This window comes from Dasypus novemcinctus, chromosome 3 (genome assembly GCF_030445035.2).
Source record: "Dasypus novemcinctus isolate mDasNov1 chromosome 3, mDasNov1.1.hap2, whole genome shotgun sequence".
Classification (NCBI taxonomy): Eukaryota; Metazoa; Chordata; class Mammalia; order Cingulata; family Dasypodidae; genus Dasypus; species Dasypus novemcinctus.
Genome location: NC_080675.1, coordinates 11,725,503 through 11,740,489, shown reverse-complemented (window position 1 = coordinate 11,740,489; position 14,987 = coordinate 11,725,503). Strand labels below are relative to the sequence as shown.

The window sequence follows — 14,987 nt, the reverse complement described above, 5'->3', positions numbered from 1 at the left end:
CCCATGCAGGTAATTTCCCATCCTCATGGTGGGGCAGTTCCCATTTCACCTTCCCAGTGACTGGAGGTTGGGGAAGTTGAGACTTGCCTGAGGTTCCTCAGACCTGGGGAATCCTGGGGCTGCCCTCTCCAAAGCTGCAAGAGCAGCTGCGGATCCAGTGCCCAGGTCACGGTCTCCCGGGGGCCGCCTGTGAGGGTACAGACAGGAGCAGGATGCCATGGGAAAAAGCCCAAGACCCCAGGTTCATCCCTATTGCGCCCTGCCGTGCACCATCTTTTTTTTTTTTAATTATTTCTTTTAGATTTATTTTTTATTTACTTTATTTTTCTTTATCCCCCCCTCCCCAGATGGTTCTCCCATCTGTCTGTTCATTGTTTGCTCATCTCCTCCAGGAGGCATCAGAACTGAACCCAGGACCTCCCACCTGAGAGCAAGTGCCCAAGGGACTGAGCCACGACCGCTCCCCGTGGGCTGCTGTGTCTGCTGGCTTGTGGCCTGCTTGTAGTGGCAGGGGGCAGAGTCTAGCTGCAGCTGACGGCATCTAGCTGTTGCGGGTGGAAGCGGCATCTGCTTGTCTCCTTTTAGGAGGCACCAGGACGAATCCAGGACCCCCCATGTGTTAGGCGGGCGCCCAGGTGGTTGAGCCACATCCGCATCCCCGTGCACCATCTTAGTTCATTTCTTCCAGCCTCTTTGCTCTTACGATCGTGTAGAAGTTCCTAGGTGAGCGCTCACCTGGGTGCTCAGGCACTGATCAAGTCGGTCCTCGTTATTCGCAGATTCTGTGTTTGTGAAATGGCCTGCTTGTCAGACTGTACTTGACCTCCCCGCCCCCCAGTCGATACTCGCTGCACTTTGGTCCGCTGACACGAGCACCTGAAGTGCACGTCCCCAGCTGCAGTGGAACAAGGCGATGCTCTGCCTTGTTACAGCTCTCCTACTGTAAACACGTGGCCTTTTCGCCGTATGCTGAGTGCCACATTTTTCACATTGTGTGTATGTGTGCGTGCGTGTGATGATTTCGGTTTGAAATGGCCCTGGGCCCAGGGCTGAAGCGCTGCCCAGTGTTGCTAAGCACAAGGTTGAGACGTGCCTCTATGCTCAGGAAGCTTCGTTCAGGCATGAGTTTTAGTGCCATGGCTGTGAGTCCAATGCTAATGAATCAACACTGTATCTTCAATGAAGTGTATTTAAACAGAGATGCACGTAAGACAAGGTCACGTACTGATGGGCTGATGAAATGCTGTGACCAGAGGCTAGCAGGGACCTGAGCGGTATTTGCCCCAGGGGCAACAGTCCCCAATTTGGCCTTCCCTGGGACTAGAATGTAACTACTGTGGATAACGAGCATCAGCTGTCCATCCTCTCCAGCTACCTGGGGGGTTCCTGCTACCTGGGGAGCTCCAGCTCGGTGCCACGCAGACGCAGGCCTTCCACGCGTCTTGGCTTGCTGAATGAGCTGCCCGCCTCCGCCAGCTCCTCCCACCCGGACTTGGGCAAACGTCATGGAGGCTGCCTGGTGCCCGTCCCAACCTGCATCCCCTCCTTTCACGAGTCATTCATTTAGCAGAGTGTCCCGCCAAAGGACCCAGCTCCTGACCCTGCAGCTGCGGCCAGTGACTCAGCTTGGGGCAGTGAGATAGAAGCAGATGTGTCGTGTGGCTCTTCTGGGGAATCTTAAAAGACGGGAAGGCGGGGGGGGGGAATGTTTTGGCAATGGATGGTGGTGAGGGCAGCACATCGTGAACGTAACTAAGAGCACTGAAATATACATTAAGGGGCCTAAAAGAGGAAATATTAGATTGTGTATACGATTAACAGCATAAAAAATTAAAAATAAAAATCCATGGACCCACACTACCCACCAAACCGCAAGTTAAACCACGGACTCTAATTAATAGCAGAATTATCAAAATGTGCTTTCGTCAGTTGTAATGAATGTTCCACACCGGGGCAAAGTGTTAAGGATAGGGTGGTATGTGGAAATCCTGTACTTGCTGCATGATTGTTCTGTAATCTACAACTTCCCTGATAAAGGGAAAAAAAAGGCAGGGGTGGCTGTTCCTGCCTCTTCTTGCATTCTGTGGCAGAGACCGTGGAGGTGTTGACTGGACGGACAGACATTATTTTGGACCAGGACCAGGATGACAATCTAAGGGAAGATACCGCCAGAAGAAGCTGGGAGCAGGAAGACGGCAAAGCGTCTGCACCAACCCTGGCCTGCCTCTCCAGTGAGAGAAAAAGAAAACTTCCGTCACGTGGAAGTCACTGCTTTTTAGGGCCTTTCTGCCACATGCTGCTGAGATTAATCCTAAGAGTTGTAGCAATTAATGCAAAGCAAAATGTCACCCCCTCCTCACAGCTGGAGCTTTTTATGGAACATCCAATTCTGTCCAAAATAAGGCTCACGCCGTCAAGAGGCAGCATTACACACGAGGGGCTACGCCTGGGAAGGCTGCGCACGAGACGGTCTCCCTATTATGTTCCTTTTTTCATGTGACCGCAGAGGTTGATGTGACTGCTCCCAGCACTTTTTCCCTTTTCTCCTGCATTCAGGAAGGGAGAAGGCTCTTCACACTCAGTGGAGGTTTGTTAAGGGCCTCCTGGAAGCTGTGTGCAAATGTTTGAAGTGTGAAGGCCACCAGGAGAGAGGACGGGAGGCCTCTGCTCGGGGCGCGGTGCAGAACTGGAGGGGTGATTGGAAGACCAGTCCGGGGACTCCCCAGGCGGCCAGTGGGAAAGGCCTCCTGATGAGATTCCCAAACCCGCGGGAGCGGCCAAGCCCCAAGGTCGCTCAGACAGACCAGCCCGCGGCAGCTAGGGCCAGCCAAGCCCGGGCCATCCCGGGTCGAGTGTGAGCATCGCGCCCCGGGGCCGAGCTGGGGGGCAGTTTGCAGCTTCCCAAGGGCTCGTGTGGGGACGAAGGGTCCAGGCTGTGGGGCCACCATTAGCGGCGGAGGGGGATTTTGTTCTGATGGCACTCCTTGCGCAGCCCCCCGCTGCAGGGCTGGTGGGGAAGGAAAACAGCTGGGGCTCGGTCTTCCCAGAAGTAAGAGAAAAAATAAAAGTCCCTAAACTTCACAGCTAAAATTTTAAAAAAATTAAAAAGGCAGAGGCATTTCAAATTCAAACGCCTGGCCTTCCTTCCCAACCCGCTCCTCCTAACTCTCTCTTGCATCGTTAGCCAATCCGAGGGTCTACCTTCAAAATACTCCCAGATTCCCTCACGGTAGACCACCAGCACTGCTCCACCGCTTCCCTGCTTTGTCGCCGCCCCTGCTTCTGCCCCCGAGGCGAGTCTCCTGGCGGCCAGAGCTAGCCTGCCCAAGCGGCCAGTCTGGGCGCAACACCCCCACTCAGGGTAAAGGGCAGAGTCCCCCCAGCAGCCTCCAAGCTGAGCTGCCCCCTGGACCTCAGTACATTCCTCTCCTCCCCCCGCTCACTCAGTCTTGGCGGGCCCACGGCCCTGCCTCAGTGCCTCTGCACTAGCTGCTCCCTTCACTTGGACAAGCTCTTCCCCAGATACCTGAATGACTCGGCCTGCATCCCTTTCGAGCCTTGTCCATGTCCCCCCCCTCAAAGAGGCCTTTCCAGACCCTATTAACTGGGTTTTACGCTCTCTATCCCCAAATGGACCCTCCTTCCCTGCTCTTTCTTATAGCACTTACTGCTGTGCATTCGATAAATCATATATTTCACTAGAATGTAAACTCTGTGAGTCTAAGGACAATTTTTTTTTGTTCACTGCTGTATGCTCAGTGGCTAGAACAGGGGCTGATACCCAGTAGGTGTGGAATAAAAACTCGCCGAAGCACCTTGTGTTTTATGTCCTTCCCTGCCTCCCTCTTGCTGCCCCGGGAACGCAGGCATCTCCCAGCGAGGCGTGCTTTGACTCAGGCTCTGTGTTCTGGGGAACTGAGGCTGCTCAAGTAACTTATGCTGGGCCACAGGGTTGGTACGAGGTCCGGGATCCAAACTCAGTCCATCGAACTTTGCCAGCTGTCATTAGTGCTTCTGAGAACCGCATGTGCCCAGCAAGGCTCAAAGCAAGGTGGCAGCTGAAAGGAGCACCCCCCCCCAGTCTCATGCCTCGAGAGTCATCGGCTTCACTTGCACAGGCAACAGTATTATTTGTTGGGACAAAGGAAAGGTAGTGTAATTTCTGGTTTGCAAAGATACAAACACACATGGAAATAACATCAATGAGGTAGTCAGTTCATAAAATTTATATTCAAAAAATTTCTTAGGAATACATGTAATTGTACATGGTCACTCATCATAGCACCAAGCCTAATAGTCCTTAATAGAAAACAGTCAAATTATGAATACTCCAGTTAATTTCCCACAGGTATAAATTAAGCCAAGGGTTCATTTATATCTTCATTTACAATAATCAATAAATAGAGTGCACATTCATACAGTTTTTTTTTTACAAAGATCCCTTTTTACAAAGCTACAGCTATGTATATACTAAATAGACAAAATAATCTCTGTGCTACAAAATAACACTTCACCTTTTTTTCTTCAATAGTTCTCTTAGAGCTTTCAGTAAAAACTTAAGTCCTGCCCTTACATTATAAGAAGTTGTAACATTAAACCTGTTAGGCACACTACGGAGGTGGAAAAAATAAACACCTATCACCATCCAATGTAATATGCTCTGAAAATACTCCTCTTTCCAGGCTTAGGAATTTGTTCCAACCACGTACCATAATGCACAACTATTTCTTTTATTTTTTATGATTTGTCTTTGGCTAAGATCCAGTGCAAGTGTTCAAGGACAAAAGGCAGGTCTCCTCTTCACAGCTCCCTGCCCCCCAGGTACCACTCCAACCCAGGGACATTCTATACCAACAAGCAGCCTTTGGTTTAAGGGATCCAATGTTAAAACGCTACCAGCGCTCTGATTCGGAGTGGAATTTCTGTGCCTGTTTGTCTGGAGTCCCTGCTGGCGGAAGCAGGAAAAAGACGGTAGGTGGGGGGCGGGGAATGGGAAACTCCAGGGGTTTGGGATTTATTCCTGCAGCTGAACTTTGGAATTTAGAAGAAATTCTCTAGAGAACTGCCCCAGATGCTGACTTTAGGGAGACCAATTTAGTTCCCTGAGCCCTGGGAAGATGACCTCCCAGGTTCTACTCCAAACTTCCATCCCAAACCTTAAACAGTCAAACAGTCTTTTGTTTCACTGTCCGCTTTCCAAAGGCACCTTTCTCAGATACTAAGACCAGGAAGCAATGTTCTAAGCTTTGGAATTCACATATACAGAGGTACACTTATTTTAAGCAAACGGGCCACTTATTGAGATCCAAAAACAAATCCAACTTGGACTTTGGATTTTTAAACCCAGAAAGGACTTTAGAAGTCTTCCAACTTCCAACCCAGAGAGGTAAACAGATTATTCCACCCTGTCGCAGTAGGTAAACCAGGGCTGGGACATGGGTTCCTAACACCAGGCCAGTTTGTCCTTCCTTCTTTGGAACAAAGTCAACTCTCCAAATTAGAGACCCTCCCAGAGTTTCCTTTTAAAAATGTGCTTCAATCCTTGCAGGGCATTTAGGAGCACAGGCAGTTTGTGGTTGTCTTTTCTCAGAGCATTATCTTGCTCCTATTGACTTTTGGTGGGGCTAAGGAACTGGTAACTGTTGCAAATGTAATAAACCTACCAAAAGATATTTTGTTTTTCTAACAATACCAAAACCAGGACTCTTAAATTTAAAGGAAAAACAACAAGCTCTATCTTATAGACAACTGAGTATGATCTCATCCAAGTAATAAATGCTTCCCACTCCCTCTACCCAGGTCAATTTGCCTTTTGAAGGAGAAACTCTCATTTCCTACTCTGAAAAGCATGGAGCGGTAGATAGCTGGGGTAAAGAACTCTTTCTAATGTTGGACGTGGGGGTTTTACTCAGGGACCCTTTAGAGAAGTTATCAATTTTTCATTGCAATTTTGCAATCAGAGGCTCAAATATGAATTTGGCGCTTCCATAGTCATTTTTAGGTGCATATTAAGGATAGAGTATGGAGAAACTTGGTAAGAGGGAGACAGGCACAAGGCAAGGAAATGGATGATGACTAGTAAAGTTTGCCACCTTCCTGACTTTGAGAATTTCTATCTACAACTTGCCAAGGTCACCATGAATCAGAATCTCATTAGGGGGAAGCGGATGTGGTTCAAGTGATAAGGCCTCCGCCTACGATATGGGAGGGCCCAGGTTCGATCCCTGGGGCCTCCTGGTGAAAAAGAAGAGAAAGCATGCCTGCTTGGCGAGCCAGTGCCCGCGAAAGTGAGTCACACAGCAAGATGACACAACAAAAAGAGACAAAGGGGAGAGTCAAAGCAAAGGACAGCGGAGACCAGGAACTGAGGTGGCGCAATTGACAAGGAACCTCTCTCCACATCAGAGGTCCCAGGATCAAATCCCTCTGAATCCTAGAGAAAGAGGAAATAGATACAGAACATCACACAGTGAATGGAGGACAGAAAGCAAAAACAGCAGGGTGGGGTGGGGGAGGGGAAAATAAATAAATCTTTAAAAAATTCTCATTAGGGCTTAACTTTATTTTCTAAGCAGTGGGCTTTAGGGTAAAAAACAGCTTGAAAATAAGAGCCCTATACTCCTGGTTCTGCCACGTACTAGCTCTATGACCTTGTTATTTTGTCTCTCTGCACTGTCGTTTCCTTCTCTGAAATAACCATCCCCATTTAAAATGAGTTAATGAATATCCAATAGCTTAAATTTCCTCCTGCAAAAGGCCGGAGTTAGATTTGAGACAGAGCAACTGGCAAGGAGAAGGTGGTTTGGAGAGAGGTTGGAAGAAGCTATGGTAGATTGAATGTTAGGAGAGGGACATATTAAAAAGCTAGAAGAGGAAGGAAATGGAGAACAAGGGGTTCCAAGGCATTTTACAACTTCATAAAAACCTTGCATTGAAGGTACTATTTATTCAACAGATATGCATTGAGTATCTATTCTGCACAGAAGCTCAGAGAGGTTAGTTCGTCCAAGATTGCACAATTATCTGGTGACAGAGCAGGGACTTGGACCTACATCTGGCTGAGTCCCAAACCCCAACTCCTTCCTTATTCCACAGTATGTCTCTGGGGAGGAGGCATGAAATGATTAAAAAAAAAAAGAGGAGGCGGGTTGGCTAAAGAGACCCCTGCTAGATGAAAGCCAGACTTGACATCTGAGCGTTAGGGATTGAAAAAAAAAATTAGCAGTGAGACGAGGGCCTTAGATTGCGGAGTTGTGTGTACAATTAAAAACAATTCATTCAAATTCAACACAAAACACTTGTCTTTTTCCCATAAACTAGAATGTTTTCTGGCACGTCTACTGCTGTGCTGGGAATGACTACTTGGCTGATATATTTTCATCAAGGTTCTTAGAAAAAACTTATTAACAAATAAATCAGCCTTCCCAGCACTGCAGAGGCTGGCAATTCCAGAACAGTCGGTGAAGCTAAGAACAGTAATAACCTCTGCCCGCTCCTGGAGAGCCAGGATCCCTGAGGCTCTTTCCCACCTCACCCAACCAAGCCCAGTCCTGTGCAGGATGGTGGAGAAATGAAAAAGCCTGCCGGTCCCTGAATGTGTGTGGGTGTCTTAAAAAACAGACCAAGGAAAGCCAACGGCTCAGGTGGAGCCTGAGGGTGCCAGCACCCGCACGCGATGGAAATGGACGATACTGCATGCCAGTCACGTGAACCCACGTTGCTCGTGCATCCGGCGCATGTCCACGAGCTGCGGGCTGTTCCTCCAGGAAATGCCTGGTCAGAGTCACAAAGATCTATCGAGCTCAACAGCCTGCAGAGAGCCTCTCTGTGCCTCATTTCTGGCTGCCGTCCCCTGGCAGTTAAGGGGCAAGGTCTGCCGCAATTTTCAGGAAATGAGCAGGATACCACCCTGCCGGCGCTCAGCCTGCAACCACACAGCCCAGGGCCTGGACCGTGTCACTGGAGCAGGCCCTCACCAGCTTGATGGACCAGAGGAAAAACCTGCTACTCAGTGGGGACACTCCAGACCACAGCCGCAGACCAAGATGCTAAATCTTCCCCAAACACGGTGTCAACAGAAATTACACGATGTTGGGGAAAGAAAAATAACATATCTGGGCCTTGGTAGGGCTTTCTAAGGCTTTGTTTCCTGGCAAGGGCATCTTGGAGGTTCTGAGAAGTCACGTGGACTTGAAGCTCCAGCCCAGCCCACTTGAGGGACTTTGGGGTATGATGAGATCCCAGAGGCTGGTGCCGCCCAGCGGAGAGAAAGGTTGCCAGGAGGCCTCCAGGGCCCTTCTGGAGATTTAAGAGCAACGCCGCTCACGTAAAGTGTCATGTCACACAGCTGCACTCTGATGACATCACCCCGGAAGGAGATGGTTCCTTGCCAAAGAAGCCAGAATTAATTCTGACGTTCTCTACTCATTTACCCCAACATTTGTTTGAGAGAGAAGTTCCATGATGTTCTCAGTTCTTAACTAGGAAGAGTGGATGGAGGTTAGAGCCAGTGTCTCCAGGCTGGAGTTTGGTAGAAAACTTAATGACCTAATTGGGAATCAAGACGCGCACCCCGAGGCCACTCACCAGCAGTGGGACAAGTCCTTTCCTCCTACTGAGCCTCAGCTTGCTCGTCTCCTAAATGTGGGTGCTGGAGCCTAGATGACCCCTAGGGTGTCAAAGAGTCTATGAGTTACGGGGACCGACTCTCCAGGCAGCCCCCAAAGGCTTTTGCCTTCTAAATATCCTAACCTTCCAAAGAGCAGGCGAGCATAGCATTGGGAAGAGGTTGGGGGGACCACGCTGAACCCCAGAAAGGTAGATGCACGGGTTCTGGGTGGTGTTCTGCTGGGTGGCAAGGCCGAGGCACTGAGTCCTAGCCGGGGGCCCCTCCCCTCACAGAAGGCGGCTCTGCAGCCAACTTGGACGACACGAGGCTCCACGAAGAAAAGCTTCCAACGTCCACATCCACAAACTATTTGTTCACTGTGAAGCACCACGCAGCCCACTTCATTTAGGAAAAAGCGGACTAATTTTTCCTAAATGAAGTGAAGGTGGTAAAGAAACCTGGAATCCTATGACCACACAGCCTGGAACTTGTGGGGAGGCGGAGACTGAAGACAGGTTGGTGGGAAGTGGGGGTGAAGGGAAGGAGGATGACTCTTTTAATTGTGGCACCTGGGCAGAGCTCCGCAGGCTGTTTCACCTTTTCTTGCACTTGCCGCGGCATTAGACGCAGGTGCTCAGCAGATCACGGTTCTACAGGATGGACTCCGGGCAGGTCCACAGACTGGAGCAGGGAACGCCTAACAAAGCGGTGAGGACATCCAAATGGGACGTGAAGTTCAGGATGACACGCCGTGCATGTGTGCTCATTTCTCCCCTGGGGAAACCCCAAGAGCAAAGGCGTGAAAGCTATAAATCCATGAAGGCCAAGGAATGGAGAGGAGACAGCGGTAGGCAAGAGCTGCCATGCCGTTTATGGCAGATGCATAGCTGGTGCAGAAAGGAGGACAGAGGAACCTCGGGGCCATGTGCCAGCAGAGTGGATGCCACCAAGCAGTCAGCAGAGCCTGGTGTGGCATCCAGGAAGGGCGTGGGGTTGGGCAAGGGAAATGGGGATGAAGACATGGGCATTTGCTGACTCCCAGGCCCCTTCCCTCTCCTGTGCAGCCCGCTGATCACCCTGCTCCTACTCCCTGGAGGAAATAAGAGGCTCCTGCCAAGGGACACCAGCCCAGCAAGGAGTAATTTAGTGACGGTCTAGAAACTGACCAATGATGGAACCACCTGTTCGTTGGCCGGAACTTGGGCACTCAGTGCACAGGGTCTCTGGGTACAAGCATGCAGTTTGTGCACTGCACAAAGGCCCCTGGCCGAGGAGACGACCGGGAGTGAAACTCTAACTCTCACTCCACTTCTCAGGCCTTGCCCTAGCTCCAGGCTGCCCCCTTGCCTGGAGGAAGGGACAAAAGGTCCCCTCTACCAGTTAAGCCAGGTGCCCTTGTTCTAAAGCATCCACCCAGAGGGGATGCCACAGCCCTGTGTACGGCCCTCTTTCTCAGTCAGGAGATTAATGGAAATATCTCTAAAGAAATGGAATTAGCCCCAAAGAAAAGACCTGCACATAATGACAGGTGGGTCTTCCAATGAAGAGACCAGGTGTCCACCTTAGGACCCTCCAGAAAAGCCCACCAGTCAACACACAGCATCCAATTGGTTTTTGATACATTACTCTTAAAAGTGAACAGATCCACAGGATGACCAGATAATGGAGGAAAACGTCTAACATGAAAAACAGAGGCACAGACTAACCAAGAGAAAAGGAACAAAGAGGAAACAAAGGTAACAGAGGGAGCAGAAAAGAACTTCAAAATCAAGCAAACAAACAACACCATCATTAATATCCACAGAGAGATGCGCTCTTCATCAATGAAACAAGAACAGGATGCTATGAAACAGGAATAAGAGAATAACATGTTTGGAATTTAAAATTTTTAAAAATCATTCACCATGTATATTGGGAAAATAAAGCTGAGAAGTTCTCCCTGAAAGCAGATAAAAAACCAAAGAAATAGAAATAAGAAACAAATAATAGAAAACAAAATATATTAGAGGATCAGTCTGGAAGGTTCAACATCAAAGTGACAGGCAGCCCAGAATGAAAGAATATGAACATTACAAGAAAATAAGAGGGATTTCCCATGAGGGCCTAGCATGAGGTACAAAATCTAGGGTATATCACCATCATGGCAATTCATAACACTAAGAATAAAGAGATCCTAAACAAAGGGAGGAGGAAATACTCACAAGTCACATAGAAAGGCTTAGGAAAAAGAATGGCTTTAGAAATCTTAACAGTCATACTGGAAGCAGGAAGACTTGGAGCAGTGCCTTCAAAATCCTGGGGTGGGGGTGGAGGTTGGGATGGATTATTTTCCATCTGCAATTTTATACCCAGCCACTTAGGTAAGGACAGAATAAAGACATTTTAAGTATATAGAATCTCAGAATATGTACAATATTCACTTACCATGTTCCCTTTGTCAAGAAGTTACTAAAGACTGTGATATACACACACCACTATCATATCAAGGGGAAAATTGACAAAGTACACTACTTGACCCAGCAGTAAACACTGCTTACATGGCCCTAGTAAGTCAACAATGAATAGAGATGTACTAAAAAGTGTAGTCTCATTCTACTGGAAAAACTCAGTGAGGTATGTGTAAGAGCAAAATCCTCATTTACCATAATAGCAAGAAAAGCAAAATTAAATTTAAACCACTTCTAAATTAATTGAAAAAAAAAATAGACATATAAGCATGTTATACATGGATAAAGATAAAAAATAAACTCTTTAAGAAAGAAAATAAGTTATAGCAATGGGGTGGTTTGTCCTGAAGCCTTCTATTCCCACCAATATAGTCTCTTCCACACAGTCCTAGACTTAAATGAGATTTTTTTCCTTAAAAAAAAAAAAAAAGAAAAAGAAAAATCAGTTTACTGCCAACCTGACTTTTAGGCATCTTGCCAGGAGAGAGTTTTAAACAATATTAGAAGTTGTAATGGTTGAAAGAAGAAGCATGCAGAGACTTTCTGAACAAGGTCTAGGCCAATAAAATGAAATGATTAACTTCTGGGCCAGCTCTTCCTTGGTTCCCCAAGCATCTCCTTTAAGTGAGGATTGCATGGGGTTCAGGGTTATAAAATATCACACACATAACCTTTATTAAGCCAGGGGGCTCAGTAATTAGCTCGTTTTCCACGGGGCTCTTAGCCTTCAAGATGGACCTGCGCCAAGCTCCTAACAGCTTTCTGCTTGGAGGATTCAGATTCTGATCACAGGCAGGCTATGATCAGAAGGGCTTGAAAGAGGCAATCCTTGGCTTGCTGGGAAGGAAACACGATTTCTGGAGCAAGAACAATGCCAGTATGTCAGTTGACAAGCTGTTACGGCTGCCATGGAACATTCTAGAAGAGGGGTCGAGCTCAAAAGTGAATAAACTTCCTCATGGGAAAAGAAACAAAGGTTGGAAGGGAGCCTAAAAATTTCAGCTTTGTTGAAATAAGGGCATTTTAATCTAACCATTTCATCTTTTGTTTTTCTTCTCAGGACAAGGGTAGGTCTAGGCATCTGGTAGGTAGGCTGGGTGTTCACTGCAGTTCGGTTCCTGGTTGGCTGTGTGGCCTTGGCCAGTCTGCTCTGCCTCTCTGGGCTCAGCTAAACAAGATGCTCCCCGGGGTCCCCTCCTGCTCTAACTGGCTGCAGTGTTAAAAGACCCCCCTGATACATGCTTTTGGAGGGAGAGGATGAGGGAAGGGGCAAGCAATGCACAGAGTCGCTACCGACCTGCACCTTGGCAGGGAAGAGAATGGAGGGAGCCCAGTGCCAAAGGAAGATGGCAGGGCAGGCCGAACGCCTGCTCTCTTCTCACAAATGCCTGCTCTGGTCTACGCACGGGGTGCTTTCCAGAAAGGCTGTCCAAGAAACCCATCGTGACTGGCTGCAAAGGATGGCCAAGCCACGACCCGTATCCAGGCAGGTGCGGGCCAAAGCTGGGTCCCTTCCAGCTCCAACGCATACCGCAGCTGCACTCCTCCCCGGGGCTTTCTGCGTCACCCTGAGGAGCCTTGGGGACCCGCAGAGATGGTCCAGGGGCCCTAGAGGGCGGCTGGGGCCACGTGGGGGGCCCTGGACCAGCCCTCTTCAGCCGGCGTCCCACCGACAGCACGTCCTTTGGTCTGGCTCACTAGCGCTTCATTTGAAAGAAGGGTGACACTGCAGGGAAAGGTTGGCCAACCACAGGTCTGCCTCAATTTTAGCCAACCCGTTTTTTGTTTTGTTTTGTTTTGTTTGAGCCCCAGGACTGGGGATTGAACCCAGAAGCTCATATGCAGGAAGTCAGCACTCAAGCACTGAGCCACATTGGCTCCCAACTCTACCTCAATTTTAAGACAACAAAAGTGAATTTAAAATGCATCCCCTAGCTACCTCCCCCCGCCCCCCCCCCCCAAATATAACACCAAATATAGGGGAAGAGAGTCCACTACAGCTCATGAAACAGCTTTCATTTTCTCCCATCCTGCGGTTTCCCTGACATGTGTTCCCGGAGACAGCAACTTGATACTGCTCTAATTTCCCCAATGAACCCAGCCATCGTTGATCACCAGGTCGTAACTGTGCAAGGACACCGAGGACCTTCCCTGAAACACCCCCTCCTGAAGGACAATGGGGCACTTTTCTTTGCAGTGGCAGCTGGGCCTGGGGCACTCACCCTTGTCCTCATCTGAGAAGTAACTCAGATTCACCCGGGATCTTAAAATCCTGCACCTGGGCTGAGCTAAAACCCAGGCTATGGCTCAAGATTAGTAACAATGTGTAACAGCTTACAAAGCAAAGCAGAGAGCCTCACCTTAAAATCCAGCCACACACCTGAGTTTTGCGTACACAGCTAAAGGGGTGCGTTGGGGGGAAGCATGCTCAGTTCTTAAAGAAATTAAAAAAAAAAAGGAAACATGAAAAAAAGGGGAGGAGGCGATGAAGCTTGCTCGGAAGTCCTCCACTGTCTGCAGAAGCACCCCGTCCAGAAGCGACAAGGAAACGAAGTAAAAAGACCCCCCGCCCCGGTCAGGGTCCTGTCTCTTTATCATCACTCGCGTGCATCAGAGCCTGTTGATGTCCAGCTGTGGGAAGAGCAGCAGGCAGTAGACCAGGAGCCAGAGGAAGAGAATAAAATACATCACATCTGGCTGTTGGACAAACTGAGTCAGCGAGTCGCTCTGCAGGCTCTCACGCAGTGTGGCCTCCCCCGGGTGACTGGCCTTCCTGCACAAGGGAAGACAGAGGCGAGGCAGTTACGAGCGGGTCTCAGGGCACTGGGCCCCCCCCCCCGCCCCGCCCGCGTGCCATGTGTGCACAGCCAGGGCAGAGCTCTCACACGGGTGTGCGCCCCACTAACGTGTCACCTCCACCCCATGGAGAGGAGCTGCTGTCCCCGTGCCAGAGTCGGGCATGCGGAGACTCGTGGGGACAGAGGGACTTGCCCAAGGTCACACGATTACTTTGCAATAGAGCTGGGACCTGAACCAGGTCTAAATTCCCGCCCAGGACACCTTCCATCACACCACCGCTGCCCTCGAAGGGTCACCACACTGCAGAGTTAGATACTGTCAGCTCTCTGTTATTCCTTAGCACTGGGGGGAACTTCAAAAGTAACCTAAAAGGACGGATAGTTCCCAAGTCACGGGTAATTTTCAAACAGCCGTCGGAAACACATGAACAAAGAACCCCCCCAGCCCCACCCAAAGGTTTGCTTTTGGCTTTGCAGAGAACCTTTTAATTTGGGTCAGATTTACCTTTCTTCTTTTATTTTAAACACAGTAGTATTAAAAGGACTTTTTTTTTTTTGGCTTGCTAGATAAGAAAGCCCAGAAGGGTGCGATGTGATGTTGACCAACAAGTGTTCCAGATCTATCGCCAGAGGAAAGGGTTAGGGGTCATAATCAGATTGGAGGGGGCGTTAAGGGGCCTCTGCTTGGCGCTGCCCTTAGAGAAGCTTAGAGAATACACTTCTTTGGGGTAGTTGTGTTTATGAGCTGCTAAAACCATCCGATGGCTGAACTGTCTCCTAAAACAGTGAGGAGCTGGAGCTAAAATGCAATGAAATCGTTGCCACCATCCACAAACTGAGCGATTCACATGCAGATCGCAAACAACTGACTGAGCCTCTCTTTCTTAAAAGTGTAAATATTAGAAAAAATGTAAATGATACGGGTTTTTTATTTCAAAGGTATTAATAATAAATGCTGAATGTCGAAGGCATGGAAATCCACTGCAGGCTCTGTTTTCAAAGCCCCGCCACATAAAAACTAAAAGATGATTTTCCTATGAATATGTCAAGGCTAGTTAAAAGCCTGAATTAAAATGTCCATTATCTTGACATTGGGGAGGGACGCTGATCTTGCTTCTTTCGCAGGAACCAGCA

At 48.8% G+C, this 14,987-nt stretch overlaps 1 protein-coding gene across 1 annotated transcript in view; it reads right to left on the bottom strand.

The window, feature by feature from the left end:
* Positions 1-4,203: 4,203 nt before the first annotated feature.
* CLMN (calmin) overlaps positions 4,204-14,987 on the bottom strand; it is a 120,012-nt gene continuing 109,228 nt past the window's right edge. Inside the window, exon 13 of the mRNA XM_004467644.5 lies at positions 4,204-13,828. Within this exon, the coding sequence (XP_004467701.2) occupies positions 13,666-13,828 (163 nt within the window). The 3' untranslated portion in view covers positions 4,204-13,665. The remainder of the gene's footprint in view (positions 13,829-14,987) is intronic.